At 36.5% G+C, this 23,490-nt stretch overlaps 1 protein-coding gene across 1 annotated transcript; it reads left to right on the top strand.

The window, feature by feature from the left end:
* Positions 1-19,220: 19,220 nt before the first annotated feature.
* LOC310732607 (mRNA decay activator protein ZFP36L1) lies at positions 19,221-22,063 on the top strand. Its single transcript, XM_083553218.1, has 2 exons — positions 19,221-19,394; positions 19,812-22,063. The coding sequence occupies exons 1-2, from the start codon at positions 19,341-19,343 to the stop codon at positions 20,826-20,828; spliced, it is 1,071 nt and encodes a 356-aa protein (XP_083409344.1). The 5' UTR covers positions 19,221-19,340; the 3' UTR covers positions 20,829-22,063.
* Positions 22,064-23,490: the final 1,427 nt, after the last annotated feature.

Genomic DNA, 23,490 nt, shown 5'->3' with positions numbered 1-23,490 from the left:
TTATATAAATACATAAATCAATCCACAGTGGAAAGGTGTGATCCAACTTAAGATAAGTTTATACCACCAACTTTGTATTATTTATACCACAGCAATTTGCCCACAATTACATATATTACTTCATTAATTAAAATCATCCTTATATGAAATGCTATATAATTTATTTTAACACATTATAGCAGCTATAAACGGTCACCGCTCAGCAGATTCTGTTTTTCTTTCTGTTTTTAATTATGACTTAAAAAGCAGCTTATCAAGTTACCCAGAGACCCACACAGTTTATTGTCCAGTACTGGAAGTGCATTGTATGTAACAAAGTGTTGACACTGGAGATTCATCCATAACATGTTATTTTCTTTTTTGTCATATCATCATATCATTTGTTATAATTTTTAGCTATATATTATTATCATTGGCTCATGTAAGTTCCTGTGAAAGAGCTGTAAAATGTATTTTGGAAAAAGCACATAAATAAAGGTATAGTTCAATTTGTTTATAACATAATCTCAAATGATTTATTGAAATTTCATGCAGTGTAGTGAAAATCATTTGGAACAAATAAATGCATCAATCATTGTAGATGTACTTGCATTATTTACAGTATGAACCAATCACTATTTTGAAAATGTAAGCTTTAAATATTAATAAATGTAATTCAAATCTAAACAAATACAAGCACAAGATGCACACTAGGCCCAAGTATTTGTAATATTCAGATTCCACTCTATTTCAAGTTAGAATTTGTTGTTTGTATATGTTCCTAAATATTTCATTAACACATATTTGTTTGGGTGTCCCTTTAAAATGACCAAATGTGTTTCTTAAGCATTTGTTTTGGCATCAACCATGTGCCAGAGAAGAAACAGGTTTCTAACTGCTCTAATCTTACCACGGTTGTAGGAAGCTGTAAATTGGAGCTCCAAAGAGGCAAGGTTTACATAACTCGCATCGACACCACTTTGATCTGGTTTGCCCTACCAAGCAACAGTTGTGAAACTTTTGTTTTTGGTGGGGCAGACTGTGGCTCTTTCTTTCTCTCAAGGCGTTGCAGAGTTAACTGCCAGCGGTTTTGGTCGTTAGCACCTCTAGTTGGCGTCCGTTATGTCTGGGCTGAAACAACCGCAACATCTTGCGCAGTGGTCGTGGATGTTTAGGGGGTGGAAGTCGGCACAGGCAACAGAGGCAGGGTGGGTTTGGCTTATCACCAATTCAATACCACAGCAGTGAGATAGTTCCCCGTTTTGCACCTCACTGTACCAAGCAGCTGTCAGGAAGAGCTTTTATCAGTGTTACTGGAAATCAAGTTCATAAATATCGTTCCAAAGTCAACATGCATGCATTCTCTATGCACGTGTACCTGTCATCTCTGTTTATATGATTTAATATTAATAAAAAAGCAAAAAGTTGAATGAACGATTGTTTAAAAATAACTTTTTTATCTGACTTCTCTGAAGTTCGGAAAAGCTTTTGAAGTCCCTCAAAACTCATTAAATACAATTAATAATGTTCTATGTCATTTAATACGAGTCATTTTACAATAGAGAAGAAACATCAACACTTGAAAAAGCTAAATTAATTACATGTGTACAGTCATATTCTGATTATTTATTAGAGTTATAAACTTTCACCAATGTAATGTATGTTGTTAAAATTGTCATTCCAGTAAGCAACAGGTAGATGTATAATAACTTTAAACTTAAAGGGCTCACAACTTTAACAATATTACAAAAAAAATCACGGATCTCCCTGTATATGCTTAATGGATTTGTAGAGTTACTGGGCACCACTTTGGCAACCATTACCCTAGTAAACCAGCAACATCTGGCCCGCACTTACTGTATTATTTTATATTGAAACGCTATTGTATTGTATGATACAATAAAACTAACTTCAGTTTTCTAAAAGAAATGTCTCAAACATAATGCAATGCTCACAATTTGGCCAGACTGGAGAAAATCTTTGAAAAACATGATTTATATAAAGATTATTGTGAGTTCTTCTATTTGGCTGAGGCTCATTTAAACCTGTAAACTCACCATATGCAGCCCAAATGTGTTTTTTATTCTCGTAGCCCAAAAGCCTACCATGATTTGCTGGACTTCCTGCCTTTGCTGTGTCAAAATAAAGATCTGCTGACTGAAACAACACATGTCTACACAAAGTGAAAACTTGCAGATCCATCCCTGAGGCACTAAAGCTGGCCAGGGACTTAGCTATAAAAAACATACCTGGGGGGTTAAAGGTAAAAATCTAGCATGTTTAAAGTTGTCTGGAAAGAAAACCTTGATCATTATGGTCTGTTGAGTCTAACATCTCATTCGGAGGTTTTAGTCAAAGAATAATACTAAAAACACTATTTTAAAACATTATTGACTTGCGATCAGACAGCAGCTTCCTACATAGGAATCATTTTTAGATTTTCATTAATTGGAAAGCAGTAGCCCACTGAGCAGTGACAGCTGGTGATGATATAAGAGGAGCTGAAAAAATCTCTAATCTCTCAGTATATGAAAAATAAATCTATTAGGGTTGAGCAATGCATTAAATCACAAGCTAGGATTGGTTTAATAACACAAATGATGGAGCAAAATTTGTAGCTGCATTCAAAAGTTCTACTTTTTTTCATTATAGATTCATTATAATTTTATTCAACAAAAATAGGCGGGGGGGGGGGTTTGTACATTTGTACTTTAATTGTATAATGGATACTGAGTGTATTTACTTTGTGCTCAAAACTCATTTCGGAAGAAAAAAATTTACTGTGTGTCTTCTCTAAAATTGCTAATGATGTTGACCAAAAGAATTTTAGCTCTAACAGAATCTAGGAGGGTTTTCACTTGGTGAATTTACCTCAAATGACTGCTAGGCTGCATAATGTGGGCTAGAAGGAAATAAGCCTAAATCTTACGTCCTCCATGTTTTGTATTTTTCCTTTCAACCACTGGTGGTGCTGTTGTGTGTGTATAATTTGATGCCAGTGAAAACTAATTTTCAATAATTTGTAGCTGAAAAAGACACGGTTATACCAATCACCTTGCAACGAAACTTTCTCATTTAGGCCAAAAGCAACTTTTCCTGTGTTTTTTTTTGCTGGAGTATATTGAGTATTTTAACATAATCCATTTAAAAATCAAAAGCCAACATGAAACATAGTGGCATCCATTGCTACAGTGACTTGCAAGTGTTTACTCCATTGGTGGATTTCATTCCAAATATGATTTGACTTTCCAAGCAGTTTTACCCAGAACCACATTCACAGATTTCATGGTAACATTGGCTAAATCTGTTCACAATAAATTGTGATTTTTCTCCTCTATAATATTTTGGATAATTCAGATTATATATATTTCTATACATTGTGACACTACAAAATGTGTTCAAGGTGGTGAATACTTAAACAAGAGCTTATAAAAGTAAACATGTAAAAAGAAATGGAGCTTTGAAAGAAGAAAAGACAGCTTTTTATACTTGTCACATGTATATTTTTACAGCACAATTAATTTTCTTTCTTCGCATTGTGATGTCAGGAAGCTGGGGTCAGAACGCAAGGTCAGCCATGATAGTGTCCCTATATCACAAAGAGTTAAGGGCCTTGCTCAAGGGCCAACAAGAGTTGGAGCTTGCCAATACCAGAACTCGAACCCCTGATCAGTAACCCAGAGCCTCATCACTGAGTTACTCCTTCTAATGAAATATGAACTGAATTCCTCTCTTTGTCAAAAATGGCAAACGTATGATTGTTAACCATAGAGATTGAAATAGTGTCTGTATCACTAGATTTGAATAAATCTATAATAAAATCTAAGCAATCAGATATAAAAAAAAAAACATTTATTTATTTAACACAAAAACCATATTGTATTTTGGTGAAATTGTTGTTTTTTAGCAGCACCTGATGTAACCGCAAGAAAACTGTGAGACAAAAGTCACATTAATAACAGTTGCTTCTCTATATGTTTGCCATTCCAAGAGATCACAGGCTGCTTTGCTTTCTCTCTTGAAGCATCTTATTATTGCACTGGTCAAAATGTACCTGGCTAATATTGGCAAAAAGCAAACTACTTCTACAAGCAAATTTCACCTTTCATGTCTAGTATTTTTTCCTCTTGATTGAGGAAATTTTCTTCCAACAAATGAAATTTATTCATCTTTGTTTTGCAGTTTATTTCTAAAATCGTAAAAAGCTTTGTTGTCCGATGTTTACTGTTTTACTAAGGCAGATGGTCAAAAATTACAAATGCTCTAAATAAACTAGAAGCATATCTGCAACAATATGAAAACTATCAACGAAGAAATAGATGTGTGTAATTGTTACCTTGTCATTTATGTACATAATGATTGGGAAAATAAAGCTGCAAAATAATTCATAATAATCATCAATCATTTCAATTTGGAGCTGACATATTAAAGTATTTAATTTTGTCATGCAACATTACCTAAATGTTATATTGTCTTATTTTATGGGGTTTTCTTCTTGCTCCTTCTGCCTTTTTACAATACAACGGAGTTCTATGACTCCAAATGATAAAGGCAATTCATATCAATCATTCCTAAACATCTCAAACCTGCATTTGAGTGAATAACATCATTGTAAGAAACTATCCCAAGTGCTATTTTTATGTACCCTAAGGACTCCATGACACCAAACTGTGCAATTGAAGAAGGACTGCACAGTTTAGTGCACCATTTGGGATGGGAGCGATGAGGACATTTGTTGCTGAGAAAGGAAGAAATAAAGTGAAAGGCTGATACAGATGGTTGAGAAGCTTTTAGTACTCCTTAGTCCAATTTGTGACCTTTTGTGCTTCTTTTTCCATTTTCCTGTACACATCCTGTGCCTCCATCTAGGCAGGGGGGTGGTGGTTGTATTTACTACACTTCTCATCTCTCCTACTGTTTTTTTGTTGCTGAACATGCATGTTGACTTAGCAGCCTCAGGAAAGCTGTGCCAGGCTCTGGGCTCAGCAGTAGGGATTTGAGAAGAAAATACATATCAAATGAGATATTTGAAGACAAACATGAGGTCACCTCTACAGAGGCAGGCCAAAACCCCAGAGTTGCTATTATTTGTTTTTCCAAGGCAAGCTCAGCAGTGAACCCAGGTGTTCATACAGTAGAAGACTTACATACAGCAGACTTCAAGCTGAAAGCAAACTCACTACAGACATTTTTTAACCAAAAGGACACGATATGCAACAGGACTCATGAATATTTTGGTTAGGGCAGAAATGTTCATAGTAAGTTCATGATCCTATTTAGCAAATTTGTATGTAAAGGCAATATTTAATTCCCCAAGCATTCTACGTTGTCCGAGTTCATTCTTTACACTGAGAGAAATAATATTCCGTGTATTTTAAAGTGTTGCTGGGTGTCATTCCAATATCAACTTTTACTTCAGCAGAATTCCGCTTATTTTGTATAAATTGGACAGCCCTAAAGTTAAATAAAGATTACATAACCTTTCCACCGAAGCAAGCACAAGGCTGATGTTGCCTCATACCCATGCTTCAACGATCTCTTTAAGTCTAAGCAACCAAGCAAGTCAATACAAACAGTATCTCTGCTTACTGCCTGGCTCTATCACACAACCCCATTGTTGATTATTTTCCTATAACAGCATGTTGTAAGCATTTAGTTTCTTACTTGTCTGTGAAATAAACGGGGAATACAGAGCCCATTAATAAGCTAAGCTTTTTAAATAAACAGCTGCTAATAACTGGTATTCAGGTATTTCTTTAGTATGACAGTAAAAAATTGACAGGCTATAAGTAGTCTATAAACTGCTTCTAAACTGTATATAAGATATTTATACTGCCAAAAAAGATACAGAATTATTAAAGTACATAGTGATTGGGTGTGTATTGTTTGGTATTACACACTAACTGTGAAGATTTTACATTACAGTTCACTGGATAGCTTGTTTATCCTTATCTGTTTTTTTTAGTTCTGAAAAAAGGAATGAAAAAAATGGAGCATTGTCAACATTTCTGTTGTGTCCCTGTAAACAACACAAGGTGCTTGCTTCATCTCCTTCTTAATTAATGACTATTCAAGTTCGGGTGCCTTCATGCAGGCAAGCTTCATTACTCATCCTTTGCTATGGAAAACGATTTCTTTCGAGGCTTTCCATCTGAAAACACTGTGAAGCAGAAGATTTGTCTGACGACAGACGAGTCAGAAATCAAAGCAAGCATAATAGGATATTAAGATATTTTTTTGTTTGTTTGTTTGAATGTAAGACCAGGAACAGCAGTCGTCCATCACGTGAGAACGGGTGAGGAGTTTGCAGGAGGACCCCAGAAAAAATATGAGCAGAGTGCGGATGCAGCATTTATCAGCCATAGACAGCCTTCGTCAAACACACTGCTCAAACCAGATATGCCTCATGAACCACGTAGTTGCGTTTATGACAAACCTGCACACATAACAACACTGCAAAATGCTGAACAGCTTTCTGGGACTAGAAAATTCATATATTGAGTAGGTATATAGTCTTCTACAAATCTTTCAACATCCCCATTATATCCTATTGACCAGACACTTCTAATTTGAAATGTTAGATCGTGAGTTGTTTGGTCTACAGTTTGGAGTAAAAAAAACTACCTGCAATGGATTTTTCTAAAACACTTCAGTTATTCCCATAGATTAGACTTGCATCTGGTTTGCCTTTTGCTTCCTTTCTCAAACAGATTTTTACTGCTGAAAAAGATCAGCCCGGTTTGTTATAAGGCTTCTTTTAGGAAACAGGATGTGACCATTTGACCATCTGCTTGCTCCTGTTCTGTCTAGACCTCAACAGGAAGTGTACGTGCCAACAGCAGATGACTGGTATGAGTAACACTGAAGCACAAAGTCGTAACAACACATTAGTAATGGTTCAGATTAAAATGTCCCAAGGGATATTAGCAGCATTAGGAATATAGGACAGGATTTGAAGGGTAAATTCTGTTGCTGTGGAGATATTTTAGTGTTGTGCGGAGGAGAAGTCTGTTTAATACAAAATACTTTTTTTTACTTGGAGAGAAAATGTTGTTTAAGGTAGTGGGATTTAGGCGTAGGAAAACATTGTTTAGTAGGAAACCCATATTATAAAAATATGAGTGTGTGTAGGCAGGTCTTATAAATCTTTGCGTAGACCAAATGTCCCCGGAAGGATAGGAATATCCGATTAGATTTAGCCAAGGCAAAATTTGTTTGTGTGTGTGTTGGCATATGTGTGCTGTAGACGACACCTCATTTCAAACCACAGCACTACACCACTTGCACTACATTTGGTTCAAGCCATAAACACACATTCAGGCATTTCAATTGCACTTTAAGACTCTTAGATCTTTAAACAGCATTAGTCAATGGTTGTTAGTTTTGTTCATTTGTTCACTCTTAACTTTGGGGACATGTACCTGCACGATACACACTCACAAACATGGCCCTAAATGAAAAAGGACAATTTAATGCAAAAATATATACATATAAAATAAACTATAACTAATTAACATATTCTTCTAAGAATTGCTAGCGATCAGAATACTTTTTTTAGTCTAAATAGTAGAAGAAAAACATTTGCATAATTCCCAACCACTCTGGCGAATGCATATAAAGGCATATCAATGTTACTGTTCACACTAAGGAGCAGCCTTCATTTGTTATCATTATTACCTCTTGTCTGTTATATTCGAGTTCAGAAGGCTGAGGCCCACCAGGCTACCATGGAATTCCATCACAGATTGTGTATGTATGAGACATAGAGATGGATGGGGTTTCCAGAATTTTTTTTTTTTCTTCTGGTGTGGGGGGTTAGAATACTGAACACCCTGCCCCCCACCCACCTAGGACTCCCCAGAGTCCATTTCAGGATTTTGTGGATCAGTGAGCTAAAGCCTGGAGAAGAGTGAAAAGAAAAAGGAAGGATAATGTGCTGAGAGAATGGCAGGGGTAAAGAGGAGGGGGTGTCATTGTGTGAAACCTGCACAGCTTACTAAATCCACATCTCAGCGGCCAATGTGTTTGCCCTTCTGTACCGCCGCAACACATGTTACGGTATCCAAAATTCCTTTACAGAAATCACAGAAGCCCACCACCTGTTCCTCAGTGGGACTGCTTTTCCCTGGGAAAGAATCTGGTCTTGTTTTGGACACGTTTCATTTCTTCCACTTATAAAAAAAATTATATTCATACACAATAAGTCTCTGATTTTGCTGCAAAAAGCACAAAAAATCCAGGAAGTTTCTCCCAGAAATCCTATAAAGAACACTTGGTCTTTCTGTTTTTCTCAAGGCATCTGATACTTTTGATCTGTTTTACTTTTTTTTATTTTCTCTAGATAAAAAAAACTCTCAACAACCATAACAACCACGCAGAAGTGCATAAACGTTCATAAGGACAGATATACAGAAATCCCAATGGCTCCAATATTTCAGTGTCTAAAACAGATAGAACAGAATTTAACCTGTAAAAGCTATATGTATATATCTTCTCAAGAGACAATACTATAAAAATGAAATGTGGAGATATTTTAGAGTAGTCAATGCGCAGTTTTATAGCAGTACAGATTTACTGTCCTTTGAAAATAACTAAATATACAGCCATATTGTCAAAATACAACAATGGCAACAAAAGTGCAGCTGTATGTCGCTTAACTATGCGAAGCCACGCGTCCTATTCATCATGTTCATGTTTTTATCTGCTTGACAGGACCATATAAATTTGTGTATTTTGTATTAGAGCAGTTCAAAGTTGGTGCTTTGAGTACAATTCTCTCATACTGACCACTGGATGTTCAACATGGCACCTCATGGTAAAGACTCTCGGAGGATTTGGGAATTAGAATTATTGTTCTCCACAAAGATGGCCGAGGCAATAGGAAGATTGGTAGCACCCATATATTTGTGTATATGAGCTTTTTTTCCCTAGAAATGTTTAGGGTATCAGAATTTATTTATATGAATATACATTTCAGTGGGAAACCCATATGAAAAAAATTTCAGTGTGTGTAGTAAGGTTTTATAGATCTTTGTAGAGACCAAATGTCCCCAGAAGGATAGGATTACCTGATCGTGACATTTGCTTGATCCATATGAGGAAAATAACTTTTTTATTACAAAAACTTTTACTTAAAAATACATATTCCTAGCAAATAGAATAAGGATGTGTTCATTGTATATATATATATATATATATATATATATATATATATATATATATATATATATATATATATATATATATATATATATATATATATATATATATACAATATATATATATATATATATATATATATATATATATATATATATATATATATATATATATACTGTACATACAAACCCGATTCCAAAAAAGTGGGACACTGTACAAATTGTGAATGCAATAATTTACAAATCTCATAAACAAATATTTTATTCACAATAAAATATAGATAACATATCAAATGTTGAAAAATGTCATAGCAAATATTGGCTCATTTTGGATTTCATAAGAGCTACACATTCCAAAAAAGTTAGGACAGGTAGAAATAAGAGGCCAGAGAAGTTAAATGTACATATAAGGAACAGCTGGAGGACCAATTTGCAACTTATTAGGTCAGTTGGCAACATGATTGGGTATAAAAAGAGACTCTCAGAGTGGCAGTGTCAAGAAGTCAAGATGGGCAGAGGATCACCAAATTCCCCAATGCTGTGGCGAAAAATAGTGGAGCAATATCAGAAAGGAGTTTCTCAGAGAAAAATTGCAAAGAGTTTGAAGTTATCATCATCTACAGTGCATAATATCATTCAAAGATTCAGAAAATCTGGAACAATCTCTGTGCGTAAGGGTCAAGGCCGGAAAACCATACTGGATGCCCGTGATCTTTGAGCCCTTAGACGGCTCTGCATCACATACAGGAATGCTACTGTATGTGATGCTACAGGAATGCTACTGTATGTAATGGAAATCACAGCATGGGCTCCGGAATACTTCCAGAAAACATTGTCTGTGAACACAATCCACCGTGCAATTCACTGTTGCCGGCTAAAACTCTATAGGTAAAAAAAAAAAAAAAAAAGCCATATCTAAACATGATCCGCAGGTGTTTTCTCTGGGCCAAAACTCATTTAAAATAGACTGTGGCAAAGTTGAAAACAGTTCTGTGGTCAGACGAATCAAAATTTGAAGTTCTTTTTGGAAAGCTGGGAAGCCATGTCATCCGGACTAAAGAGGATAAGGACAACCTAAATTGTTATCAGTGCTCAGTTTAGAAGCCTGCATCTCTGATAGTATGGGGTTGCATGAGTGCATGTGGCATGGGCAGCTTACACATTTGGAAAGGCACCATCAATGCTGAAAGGTATATTCAAATTCTAGAACAACATATGCTCCCATCCAGACGTCGTTTTTTTCAGGGAAGACCTTGCATTTACCAACATAACAATGCCAGACCACATACTGCATCAATTACAACATCATGGCTGTGTAGAAGAAGGATCCGGGTACTGAAATGGCCAGCCTGCAGTCCAGATCTTTCACCCATAGAAAACATTTGGCACATCATAAAGAGGAAGATGCGACAAAGAAGACCTAAGACAGTTGAGCAACTAGAAGCCTGTATTAGACAAGAATGGGACATCGTTCCTATTCCTAAACTTGAGCAACTTGTCTCCTCAGTCCCCAGACGTTTGCAGACTGTTATAAAAAGAAGAGGGGATGACACACAGTGGTAAACATGGCCTTGTCCCAACTTTTTTGAGATGTGTTGATGCTATGAAATTTAAAATCAACTTATTTTTCCCTTAAAATGATACATTTTCTCAGTTGAGAAAAATCTGATATGTCATCTATGTTGTATTCTGAATAAAATATAGAAATTTGGAACTTCCACATCATTGCATTCTGTTTTTATTCACAATTTGTACAGTGTCCCAATTTTTTTGGAATCGGGTTTGTATATATATATATATATATATATTTTTTTTTTTTTTTAAGCATAACTGTTGCATTGAGAAGGGTCATATTTGTGAATGTGTGTGTATTAACTTTTTTTTCTCTAGAAATGGAGTGCATATGTTTGTTGGAAAGAAATCCTATTTCTGACTGGCTCATGTATGCATGTAAACATGATGAATCACTGTTTCTCCATCATATCTCATAAATTCAAATCCCCAGCAGCAGACATCAGCCAGTAGAACACACTTCTATGTGGATGCAGTTTTGTTGATTGTATTATTCTGTCTCAGATCATTACATTTTGTGTCATTGCATCATCTGTATTTCAGTATTTTTATTTTGTGTATTTCATACTGTATATGACTTTGAGCAATTTTTACTTGTGATTCTTTTGACATGTTGCATACACTATGCTATTCATGCTATCATGAACTTTACTTGTTCTTAACTGTATGTCTTATTTCAAGAGAAATAAAAGTTAAAACAAATGTTTCCTGGACTGTATGAGTTTCCTGTATGATGTTTTATAAACTCTTCATTTATAAAAGCTCCCAGTCAGTGAGAAAGATTTGATTATTTTCATTATACAACATCTGAGACAGTAGTTCTGGATCCAATTCAAGTCAGATTCTCTAGTAACTGCCAATTTGCATGTATTTGAACATTATGGCAGATGGTTCATATAATGGAGTCTCATAATTAATAAATGAAACAAAATGAATGTTTTTCAGTAGAAAAATGTATTGATTTTTTTGTGAAGATTGCTTGAGGGAAAATAATTTAGCATTTTTAGAAGGAGTCTCCAGTGTCAGTGTTGTGTAATAATTAGATATGTTTTACTCATTCTATACGTGTTTACACACATCACTGAGATGTGAGCAGTCGTGCCATTTCTAATTTTTATTCCGATTCTAAAATTAAGATGTTTGGTGTTGAAAGTCTGCAGTTGCTCATATTTACTGCTTGATGATTTTTGTATCTTCTGTGCTGAAGATGTCCTGGAGGTTTATTATTTCCAATATGTTCTAGATGGATGTGAAGACTAAAAAGGCATGAAATTAGATATAAATATCTTTTACAAATATGACCCTTGGTGCATTCTTGCAAAAGAATCCACCCATGACTCATCACTCCTTACTCTGTTTACACGTCACTGTTATGACAACATTAGCCCAACGCCCGCTAAAACACACACTTTTTGAAGAGTTAGAAAGGATGTGAGGCCTCCCAGCTACAGTACCCACGCAGCATAACAACAGCAGCACTCATTGGCCATTGGTGCGACTTTACACATGGAAATGTGCTAATTGTATCTGAGTGTGTGTGAATGGCCAGCTACTGAGAGAACCCAGGAAATGTGTGCTAAGAAGAGCCATCAAGATTAGCAATGCTACACACAATGACATGCACACATTCACATTACATATGTGCATTACAAGAGCCTGGAGACTATAGGTGTATTGTGCACTATTTATATGCAATGATCTATTCCAAAAGAGTTGACACAGAGGGGACTTTTTCCTCTCATTGGGGCAAAATAAAGCTTATAAGACATAGGTGATGCATCTAGCATAATGTTTTGTTGATGCAGTGGAATAAAATATATATATTTTAATGTGTTTATTTCAATGCATTCTTATTCTAGATCTCAAGTTTCTCCCGATGTGTTCACAGCTTGCCCGACTTTAGTCTCGCAGTCTTCATTAGCAGGAAAATCATTATACATATATCAAACAGTAATCCAGCAATAAGAATGCAAATCACTAAGTGTGGCTTTCCATGGATAAATGATGAACTGTAAACATGATAGGGATTTTGTTGGATTTTTACGCACTTCGTAAATTAGAGAAAGAAAAGAATCTACCTCCGCTGCTGCATACATTAATAATATTAATACATTATCAACCACTGGTTCTCAAATCTGATTGGTTAAATTGTGTCATTTAGAAGTCAATTAGCAGATGTTTACATTAATATGCTCATCCCGGTACATTATCTTTTCACAGTAAATTATATGGCAGCTTCTGCATGTGTAGTTGTTACTTAACTTAAAAAACTTGAAAAAATAACATTATTTTCCTAAGAAAAAAACATGCAATCATTGACCTGGATAAGTTTGTCTGGAAAGCAATGTTCATTTACCATTTACAGAATGAATTTCTCTGTCAGTGATTCAGTAGGTTTTACAACACGTAAAAGGTCTCCATGACTTTGTACTTTTTTTTTTTTTTTTTTTTTTGGCAGCATGACAAGCTTTTTTTTAGTATTTGTTTTTTTTTTTTTCAACAGTCAGCAAATCAGCAACAGATCAATATAATAACAGGTAAAACATTTATTTTATTTTTTTGGTGAATTTCCATTAAAAAATAATTACAACATAAAGCATGTTGTTCATTAACACAGTGAGAGACAATGCTGCATGATATAATATTAGAGCAAAAGAGTCCACTTGAAGATGTTATCCCTGCTAACTCTGCTTTGCTCATCAGTCATTGTCAGTCATCACTCATTGATTGTTTTCTTGTAACAGCACACCCAGTAGTGTTTTTAAGTGTTCAAGATCCATGAAGATGGATCTGAACTGTAATTAATATAATTAAATATAATTCATAAATATTCTTAAATTCCCTGGAGCCTCAGTTGCCATGATCATTTGTATTCTTGTCAATCAGGTGATAACCTCGACAATGATCAGACTATTATTTTGAACATTTTGTGTCTCCCAGATGAGGCTGAGTTCCTTTTATAGTCCAGGTTCATCTCAAAGTTTCTTCCTTATACCAATTTAAGGAAGTTTTCTGCCACTTAGTTATTAGGGATAAATGTACAGGGTCTAATTTATTGCATTTTATAGGTGAATTCTATTTGCCGTTAAGTAGTTTTGAGAAAGACAATAAATGACAGATGTAATGTATTTGAACTCATAGTCATAATTAAAGTACTTTAATTATGTATAAAGTACATAATTATGTATAAAGTACATAATTAAAGTACTTTACTAGTAAAGTAAAGTAATGTTGAGTGGCATTTGCTGTTGCTTGTTGTTGTTGCTGTTGCTTGTTGTTGTTTTTGTGTCTTACGTAAAATAATCTATCAAAACGATACCTGAGTAAAATAAAGTAAAAACTTTACCTACTGTAAACATGCTGAAGAGCACAAAAAACCTGCATATCTGTATTTACATGAAAGTCATTTGAAAAGTGACAACGGTTTCTTTTTTTACCTTCACTTATGACTCAGTTCACATCAAGTGTCACAACTGAAACCATGTCCCCACTGTTCATCTGAATGGTTGTTAAATAAATACCTACATGCATACTATATAGTATGAAATAAGAACATTATATAAATATGAGGTGAGCAAGTGAGACTAGTAACTTTTTTTTAGTTACTTTACATTTTCCAGATATATTAGGACTAATAATAATATTAACAGTGGGGGAGTGGTGGCTCCAGCGGTTAAGGCGCTGGGTTGCCGATCGGAAGGTCTGGGGTTCAAGCCCCGGTATAGCCAAGCTGCCACTCTTGGGCCCTTGAGCAAGGCCCTTAACCTTCTATGCTCCGGGGGTCCCTTACGAGGGAAATATCAAGGTCCGTGTCGTGGGGCCGCCTTCCCGTGGGCTCACCACCTGCAGGAGGGACCGTAAGGGACGGTGCTGTGAGGATTGGGCAGCAGTCGAAGGCGGGGGCCTGCTTAGACTGCTGCCCCCGCGACCCGAATTACGGATAAGCGGGAGAAAATGAATGAATAATATTAACAATCTGATTATTGGGTTAAAATCCAGGTCTTTATACAACATCTATTTCAATTTGCGAAATAATCACTGGAATAACCTGGTAATTGCTTAAACAGTTATTATTGAATTTTCATGTGTATAAACACACTAATTGACTGAGTAGTAGTGGGTACAAGTGTGAAAGGAGCAGTTTGGGTTTTCACTGTGCCATGTTTTCTAAATGTGTGTTGTGGAGTGTGCATTCATCCCGTAGCACCATGTTTATGTTAAATAAGGCTGTTGGTCAGTGTGTGTGAGTGTGTGAGTGAGTGTGGGAACTCCTTTGTAACTTATCCCTAGAACAGAGGGGGCACACACATATGCACACACACACACACACACACACACACAAACACACACACACACACACACACACACACAGGCCAGTGTCTCTGCAGGCCTTCTGCTCCTCATATTGATTGAGCCACAGGGTGGAGTTTACACTTCTGGACCATCTACTGACCCTAAACCCATTCATGCCACTAAAACCACGTCCTGTGCGTCCATGAGGAAATATACCCCACCCCCGTGCTCTGGACTTCTCATCCCCCTTCCCTTTCCCTCCATCCAGACGTGTTTATGGCCTGAGCCGGCAGCGTAGGGCTTCTTTGACTCTTCAGCCTGGCATATGGAGGCCTGCAACAAAAGGACTCTTGTGAAGGGGGACACAAAGAAGGGTGATCCATTTCCCACAAGGGGAGGAGCCAAACTGGCAATAAAGCACAAGTGACATGCTGGGTGGGAGGTGTCATGGGAGGAGTCTTTAAGAAAGGGGTGTAGACAGGACATGTCACTCATTCTGTTAGGATTTAGGTATTTTGTTTATGTTGAATTAAATGAGATGATTAGCTTGATTTGCAGCTGAGGGTGAAATGCATTTAACACTTTCGTTTTTTTGGCATAATATATATATATATATATATATAAATATATATATATATATATATATATATATATATATATATATATATATATATATATATATATATATATATATATATATATATATATATATATATTTTTTTTTTTTTTTTATGATTCTACTAGCCTAGAGTTATTAGAAACCACATATGTTCTTAAAATGCACATTAACATAACTAAATGAATTGAACAATATTTAAATCATGATCCTGTAATTGTGTAGAAAAAAAAAGACAATTGAATTATTGCAATAAAAGGCTTTGAAAGGAATTGTTTAATGATAATAAAGGTAAGCTTATTGGTGTACTATGCTTCAAAGGATTCACAAATTAAACCTACAAGTTTTACATTTTAAACAGTCATGTTGAAAATAATAATAATAATAATAATAATAATAATAATAATAATAATAATAATAATAATAATATCAATAATAAATAACACTGCTTCACTTTTTATTTTGCAACATCTTTGATTTATACATTCAATTAAAAATTTATGTAACATAAAAGAAATTACAATAACAAAAAATTGAACATTAATGCTAAGAGGGCCATTATCTAGTCCCATTTAAGAACCATTGAGGTTTAACACTGTTAGGCAGAAACATTTAGAACTAATGGTGGTGAGCAGAAAAACAACTCTATCTGCCATCAATCAGACTCAGCAGCGGTCCAAGCCTCATACTTACAGTTAAAGCCCTCAAAAGGCTCCAGTGTTTGCACTGATAACCTTTTTTTTCTGGGTTATGTAAAAGACCCATAAACGACAGGGTAACAGTCACATTCCTTCCTGTCTCATGAAAAAAAACTGTCACCAAACAACGTCGGGCAGCTAAAACTGAGTTTCAGCTTCCATCTCCTAACCACAGCTGCATACATTTTTTATTCAAGACTCAAACTTAATATAATACACATTTTAAAGCTTTTTTGTTAGACGAACACCCACCATTACATCTATCATTTTGTCCTAGATTGTTTGACTAGTCCCTTTATTTGAATGTGTTCAAATCCAAACCTCAATTAACTCAAAACAAAGCTAGTATAAACAAACAAGACTCAAAACAAAGTCAACTTGGATCGAATGCTAATAAACAGACAAAACAGTCTTGTCCACATTGTTGCCCATCAAAAAGAATCCATCCTGACAAAGTATCTAAAATGTCATTCAAAATGGTGTTTCTAGCTAGAGTTAATTAATTCAGAATTAAGAATTTCTAAATCAAATACACGAATTTAGTAAATCACTGGAATTGTTCATAACATATTGTAGATAAAACACTAACTAATCATGCTAACTCCATCTATCCAAGCATCTATTTGCTTTTCTCGCTTTTATTAGCTCAGTGTGCTCCCACTGCCTGGCTAATCATTAACAATTCTCCTCAATCCTCCTCTGCCTCATTAAAGATTCAGGGCCTGGACCCTGTGACTCAGGAGCTCCAGTGTGTCTCACACTTGGTAAGCTATGACATGGCCAGAGAGCAAAACAGCATCCGCATAATGCTATTGTTGAGCAAGAGAGCACTATGGATCTCTTCAAGTCGCTCCAGCCAGAGAAGACCTCCAGGAGGGCTTTGTGTCTCATAATTGTCTTTTTTTCGAAGCCAGGACATCCCAGTGTCTTTCTCTTTTCTCTCAAGAAGCTGTTGTTGTGCAATCTCTTCTATATTTTTTTAACACGGTGTTTCAAGAGTTTTTATTTAACCCCCCAGACACCCGCAACCAAATTCCCACCAGAAAAACTCCCAGTTTGAGGATTTAATTTGAAAAGCAGGGAATTGAACAAGCAGCTAGCAAAGACACACTTTTTAAAAGTCAGTAGTGCTTTAAAAGGCCATCAAGCCACTATCACTGTTTGTGACAAAGACAATGGCAGTTGCTTGTTTTTGTTTTCTGGCATTCAAATGGATTTTAATCTCCTGTGCAGACACTGTGCCACAAACAAATACAACCCCCAGATTCGGTTGCTTGTCTCTCGGGCCAAATTAAACATCCCTGTGTTTTATCTGCAAGAAGTCAACAAGTGTTCCCTTGGATAGTAGACTGCCTGATCCCTTCAATAACTGAACTTGAAGAGGTGTTGACACTACTCTCTGAGATAAGGCTTCATTGTGTGGAGAGGACACTGTTTCTTATTGACTAGAGCTTCTTATGCTAACATTTACAGTGTATTTTCCCCTGGGGATAGTGCTGAGAGAGCCCATATCCTCTGGAAAAACTATGGAAGAGCAAAAGCGTGGCAGTAATGATGAAAATGTAGTTAAATTAGATTTTAAGCTGACATGTATGGAAAGTAACAATGTTTTCTAGATCGGAGCATTCATTCAAGCAATGTTGATCAAACTAAAAGCTATAAAGTCTGAAATGTGTTTTGGGACAATCTGATATCAAATTTGCAGTTCTAACCTGCAAGCATGTCTATAAAGAAACTGCTGATTAACATGAAGCACAAAAAAACCACCCACAAACATGAAGCTTGAAACCAGGAGCAATGCTGTGACACTTCAGCACTAGGAATGAATAATAAAGTGCAGTCAGGGGGTTCATGGTGCATCATACTGTGTTGTTATGAAATGTTTTGCAGTTTACGTTATTAGGGCAGAGCCAGGGTGCTTACAGACACCCATTTCTGAGATGACTAGACTATATGACTGAGATTAACCAGATGAATTCCCCCTTTAGGTACTGTAGAAAGCTCAGTAGTGGAAGATATGATAGAGGAAGAAAAAAATATGTCTAGAGGGAAAGATAGAACTGTTTCAGTAAACCGAAACAAAAAAGAACCAGTGCGTCTCATGTTTTTGTATTAATACGAATCTTAGCTGAGACCAGGAAAGAAATGTTTAAACACTGATGACTAATTGCCTACATATAATTAAACCATGTTAAATAACTACACAGCTGATAAAAAAAAAAAAAAAAGAATTATCACAGTTGGTTGCATCTTCGATTAAAAATAATCAGATGTAATAGAGTTAAATTTCAGAATTGGTTAATATTAGGTAATATTTGTATTCACTCTGGCATGTTAAATTATACAACGATTCCTTATATGTCTATTCAAATGTGAAAGCATAATTATTTTAATTGAGACAGTATTTTCATTTGATATTCACAAAGATCTGATCATGGATATGTATTATTTGGATGTAAAACTTAAAAATGTAAAAAATGTTAGCTGTTCATTAAAAAAATATAGAAAGCTTTGCCTTATAATTGCAATGTAAGTAGTGAATTGGGGTACAGTTGAAACTTTTAACAGTACTTAATGCTTTATAATGAATTAAAATTAAATTAGAGTAGTTTAGTGCTACACAGCATTGTTCAGGACGAAATACGAAACTTTCCATCTAAAGCATTCTTTGTGTAAGTGCATATAATTCTCAGGTGTTGGCAGGTAAAGAATGGCTCATATACTATGCAAATTGAAATTGATGATTATGGTAAATCACTGGAATGTGGCACAGACTGATTCAACTCTTGGGTATTAATGTGATATAGACTGGGGGAAGAGTGTAAATGGATCCCTCGTCAAACTTAAAGGGGCGTGAAATACCATCTTGCCAAAATGTGGGTGGGGTTCCAAAGTTTCTGCTTATATAAGGGGATTCTAACAGATGGGAGGTAGAGCGTAGGAGTGCCTCACACCCCAATCGTCAACCAACTTCACACTTTCTTGGCTAGGTTTCTCAGGCATACTGTTCAAGGCATCTTCGCAATGCCATCAAACCTCCTTACACCTTTCCTGGAGTTGGATGAGGAATTTTGCAAGGTGAGTAACTGGGAATTCTTTAATTCACTTCATTTTGTGTTTAGATGCAGTTGGAACTGTTTTGCATTGTCGTTGGATGTAAATGAGTTGATCGACTTTTTATTCAACAACAAACACTTTTGAAGGGGTAAAAAGCACTTGGGAAAACTTTTACTTGTTGTGGGTGGTTAGAATTGAAGTAGAGAGTCATTTAGTGCCCACAGTTCTAGTAAAACACATTGCCTTGCAAAATAACTATTATTTAAAATAGAATTGTGGGAGCTGCCTAGTGTAAAAGATGGAAAATTAATGGAAATTGCATTCATTGCATTGATTAACATTTATCATTAATGTTATTAAAGATAATGTATACTATATTTATAGTAAAAAAAAAATGTGTATTTTGAATAGATAATAAACTACTTTTCTGTCCTACAGACTTTTCAGAGTCTAGAAGTGCAAGATGGGTCGCGACGCACAGTGGGTTTCCAGCGCAGACATTCCCTGTGCCCTGTCACACTTCCCAACTCCAAATTCAACATCGGTGGAGGAGTCCTAGATACTACAGACGACCTCTGGTCCCTCACAAGCATTACTAACCAGCCATGGAGCCGGGAGCAGCTTCCACGCTCTGCCCTACAGCGCATTCCGTTTCGGGCTGACCGCTCCGTGAGTATGATCGAAGGACACGTGAGCGGTGAGTCCACCCTACCTCCGCCCCCGGGGCTGAGCATCTCGCCCCCGGGACTGAGCATCTCGCCACCGGGCCTGAGCATCTCGCCGCCTTCTCCACGAGCGACCCCTGTGCCCGTGGTTTCCGCGCGCTACAAGACCGAGCTTTGCCGCACGTACGAGGAGAGCGGAGCGTGCAAGTACGGCGCTAAGTGCCAGTTTGCGCACGGCGCGGAGGAGCTGCGCGGCCTTAGCAGGCACCCCAAGTACAAAACCGAGCCGTGTCGCACCTTCCACACCGTGGGCTTCTGTCCGTATGGCGCGCGCTGTCACTTCATCCACAATGCCGACGAGCTTCAGCAACAGCGTCAGGTCGTGGGCGCCCCACGGGAGCGGCCGCGCCTGTTGCGCCAGAGCGTCAGCTTCGCCGGTTTTTCCTCCCGAGCCACTGTGGCCGCCTTCCAGGCCTTGCCGGACCCCCTCGCGTTCACCAGAGCGGCATCCGTGTCACCTCCACCATCATCTTCGTTTGCGTGCAGCCCAGATCTCCCCTCTCCACCCCTGCTCCACGAGCACGGAGACCTGAAGCCCGATTTCGGGTTTACGACCAATATTACGCTCAGTGACCGGATCGCGGCTCTGCAGCGCAGCGCGTCCGCGGACTCGCTCTCCGACCACGACGGCTACTCGAGCTCCGGGAGCATGAGCGGCTGCGACTCGCCTGGTGCAGATGCATGCAGGCGACTTCCCATCTTCAGCCGCCTGTCTGTCTCAGACGATTAATGAACAATCTGTGCATATTGCATATTAGCTTTGTTATAGATTTCCTTTGTTACTTCTTTATCAGATTCAAAAGTTGACAGAAAATTCCATAGTTTCGAAATAACACCTATAACTCTGATAATTAGATGGGGGAAATTGCGACCACGTGACCTAATCTGATCCTAACACTATTGGTGTTAATTGAACACTGGCTTTTTTTTTGCTGTGTGCCAATGTATACTGTTGTATACCAGTTAAAACTGTACTGGGTATTTCATACACTTTTTTTTAGTCTCCCAGATGCATGGAAAAGTTCTGAGAACATTTTCTGTATTTGCAAAGTTTTAAAGAATTAAGCAATAGTACAGATATTGCATGTCCCACTACATGCAACCATCTGTGGCTTTAACCAAAGCTGATCAACTTTAGTCTCTATTTAGATGTAGGCTGATCCCTAACCTTGAACCCAGACATGTACTGTAAACAAAGTGTAGCCTTTAGTGAAGGCATTTTATAAACTGATAGTTTGACATAGTAGCTTGAATTAGTTTCTCGTCTAAGATTTTATTTATTGCCCATTTTTATTCTACTGTGGTTGCTTTTTGATACGATTTATTATGCATTTTTACACAGTAAACACGTCTCTTGCTTCGTTTGAGCGATTTCTCAGCTTTAAGTGAGACCAGCAGTATGGACTCTGAATGTAGAAATCTCAGGATCATAAGTGACAAAACTCCACCACTTTCTTTTGTATGCTTCTGTATGCTTACTGAGATCATTATTTGGGCTCAATCATTACAAACAATTGTGAGTGTGCGTGAGTGTATGTTTGTGTGTGTGCAGTGTGACAATGTATCAGGAAAAAAAAGTGCTTCACCATCTTAGTCTCTTGCACTGTCAATCTGTATTATAGAGACGAAAGATGCTAAGTTCTTGTAGAATGCAATGTATACATGTAGGAAAGAGTGCATTTTCTGACTTATTGATTTAAAGCTTACAATGTATTAGGTCCTTTTTGGAAGTTTTAAAGACCCTGCAAATTTCTCTCTTAGTTGCCTGTGTAAACTGTTGCCTTTTGTTAACTTAAACTTATTTATTTGTTCTTTTTTTTCAGTGCAAGAAAAAACAGTATAATGTGTATGATTTTGTATTGTTTCATATATAATTTAAATTGACTGTTTACATTCCTTTGGGTTGTGATCCCCACTTTATAATATATTGTCGATTGTTTTGAAATAAACTTTCAGAAACTTTAACGTCATTTTGGTTCATAATTATATTTTACACCAGTTTCTAACACTGACACAAACAAAACACTTAAATGTTTTTCTCACATTTTATTCTACTTCAGTAAGTAAAAAAACCATCGACAGCTGGACACACAAACATGCAAACTTCAAAGACGAATGAACAGATGAGGGCTTTTGTGTGTAGTCTGATTCTTTGTTGCGACTCTTTGTGCACAGCAGACTTCGAAACATCCCACTGTCACTCGTCCAAAGACAATCGTTCCTGCCTTTCTTTCTGGTCACGGGGGTCGGAGACCGTAAATAAAATCTAGGGCCACTTCTCCCCGCAAAGCTCTTTTGTGAGGCAACTTTCTCTTTTTAACAACATCTGTATGCTAATGCCGCAACAGAAGGGAAGGGTGATTTGCAAGTCTATTGGAGGGTCTTTAGATTACCATTGACAGTGCAGAGACACAAGATACAAAAAGGCTTGATATATGAGCTTATAATGGCATACAGCGATGGTGAAATCGCCTATTATGAATCTATGTAGTGCAACTAATAACCATTTAGTCTACAATACACCATACAGTTTTCAGTTTACTTATATTTTTTACAATTTATCCATGATGATGGGTTTTTACAGTTATCATTCTATGAATGTCTGATAACACTCAGTAAATAAAAAAAACTGCAAGTCCTAGCTATATACAATAAAAACTTTATTAATTGGAAGTTTTATCTGTGGTCCTGTATGTCTGGAGTGTTTTTCCCTGCCTTACAATCCTAATAAACCCAGTCAATAGTTAGTTAATTAAGTCAGGCTGGTTATAATAGGAAAAGCAGTGATTTTATTGTATTCCTGCTATCAAATGCAACATTTAATTAAATAAACTTTTAGTGTAAATCTACAGGGGATTTAAAATGCCATGATATTTCTATAAAATCTATAATGACTTAATTGTAAATTATTTCATAAACAATGAAATGGTAATGGAGAATAGTGGAAAATAAACTGGAATTTGTGTATTATATATGGAATACTTCACCACATTCATGAAACCATTGTGAAAGAAAAAAATAAGAATCAGAGTAAGATAGAAAAGTATACTGGTTTTAATGTCAACGTTTAGGCTAAAATGATTACAAATCTTCAAAGATTTGTTCATATATTTTTTCCTTTTTTCCAATGTATTATTGCCCTGCAAACTTAAAATTTACTTGTGGTTGATATATTTATAACGTTATGTGCAAGAATCCCTCTGATGATGTATGTCAGCTCAGAGAGAAGTAACCAAAATTCAAGTAATGCAGTTGATCGTTGGACCACTAGAGGGCAATACACAAAATAATGAATTCTGGAAAATTCCAGTAATGGAGTTATTGTAGTTAATAAAGTTAAGTTCAGTTAAATTAAAGTGCTTGTGTACACAATTAAACATAGTCCTAAAGAT

Source organism: Silurus aristotelis, assembly GCF_946808225.1.
Source record: "Silurus aristotelis genome assembly, chromosome: 10".
NCBI classification, from domain to species: Eukaryota; Metazoa; Chordata; class Actinopteri; order Siluriformes; family Siluridae; genus Silurus; species Silurus aristotelis.
This window is presented reverse-complemented; position numbering and strand designations above follow the sequence as displayed.

What these genes read in the sequence shown, in the direction of transcription:
- LOC310732607 (XM_083553218.1), top strand. Translation starts at nt 19,341, where the DNA reads ATGCCATCAAACCTCCTTACACCTTTCCTGGAGTTGGATGAGGAATTT. An exon ending in TGGATGAGGAATTTTGCAAG is followed by an intron (nt 19,395 to 19,811) that starts GTGAGTAACTGG and finishes TCTGTCCTACAG; the next exon opens with ACTTTTCAGAGTCTAGAAGT.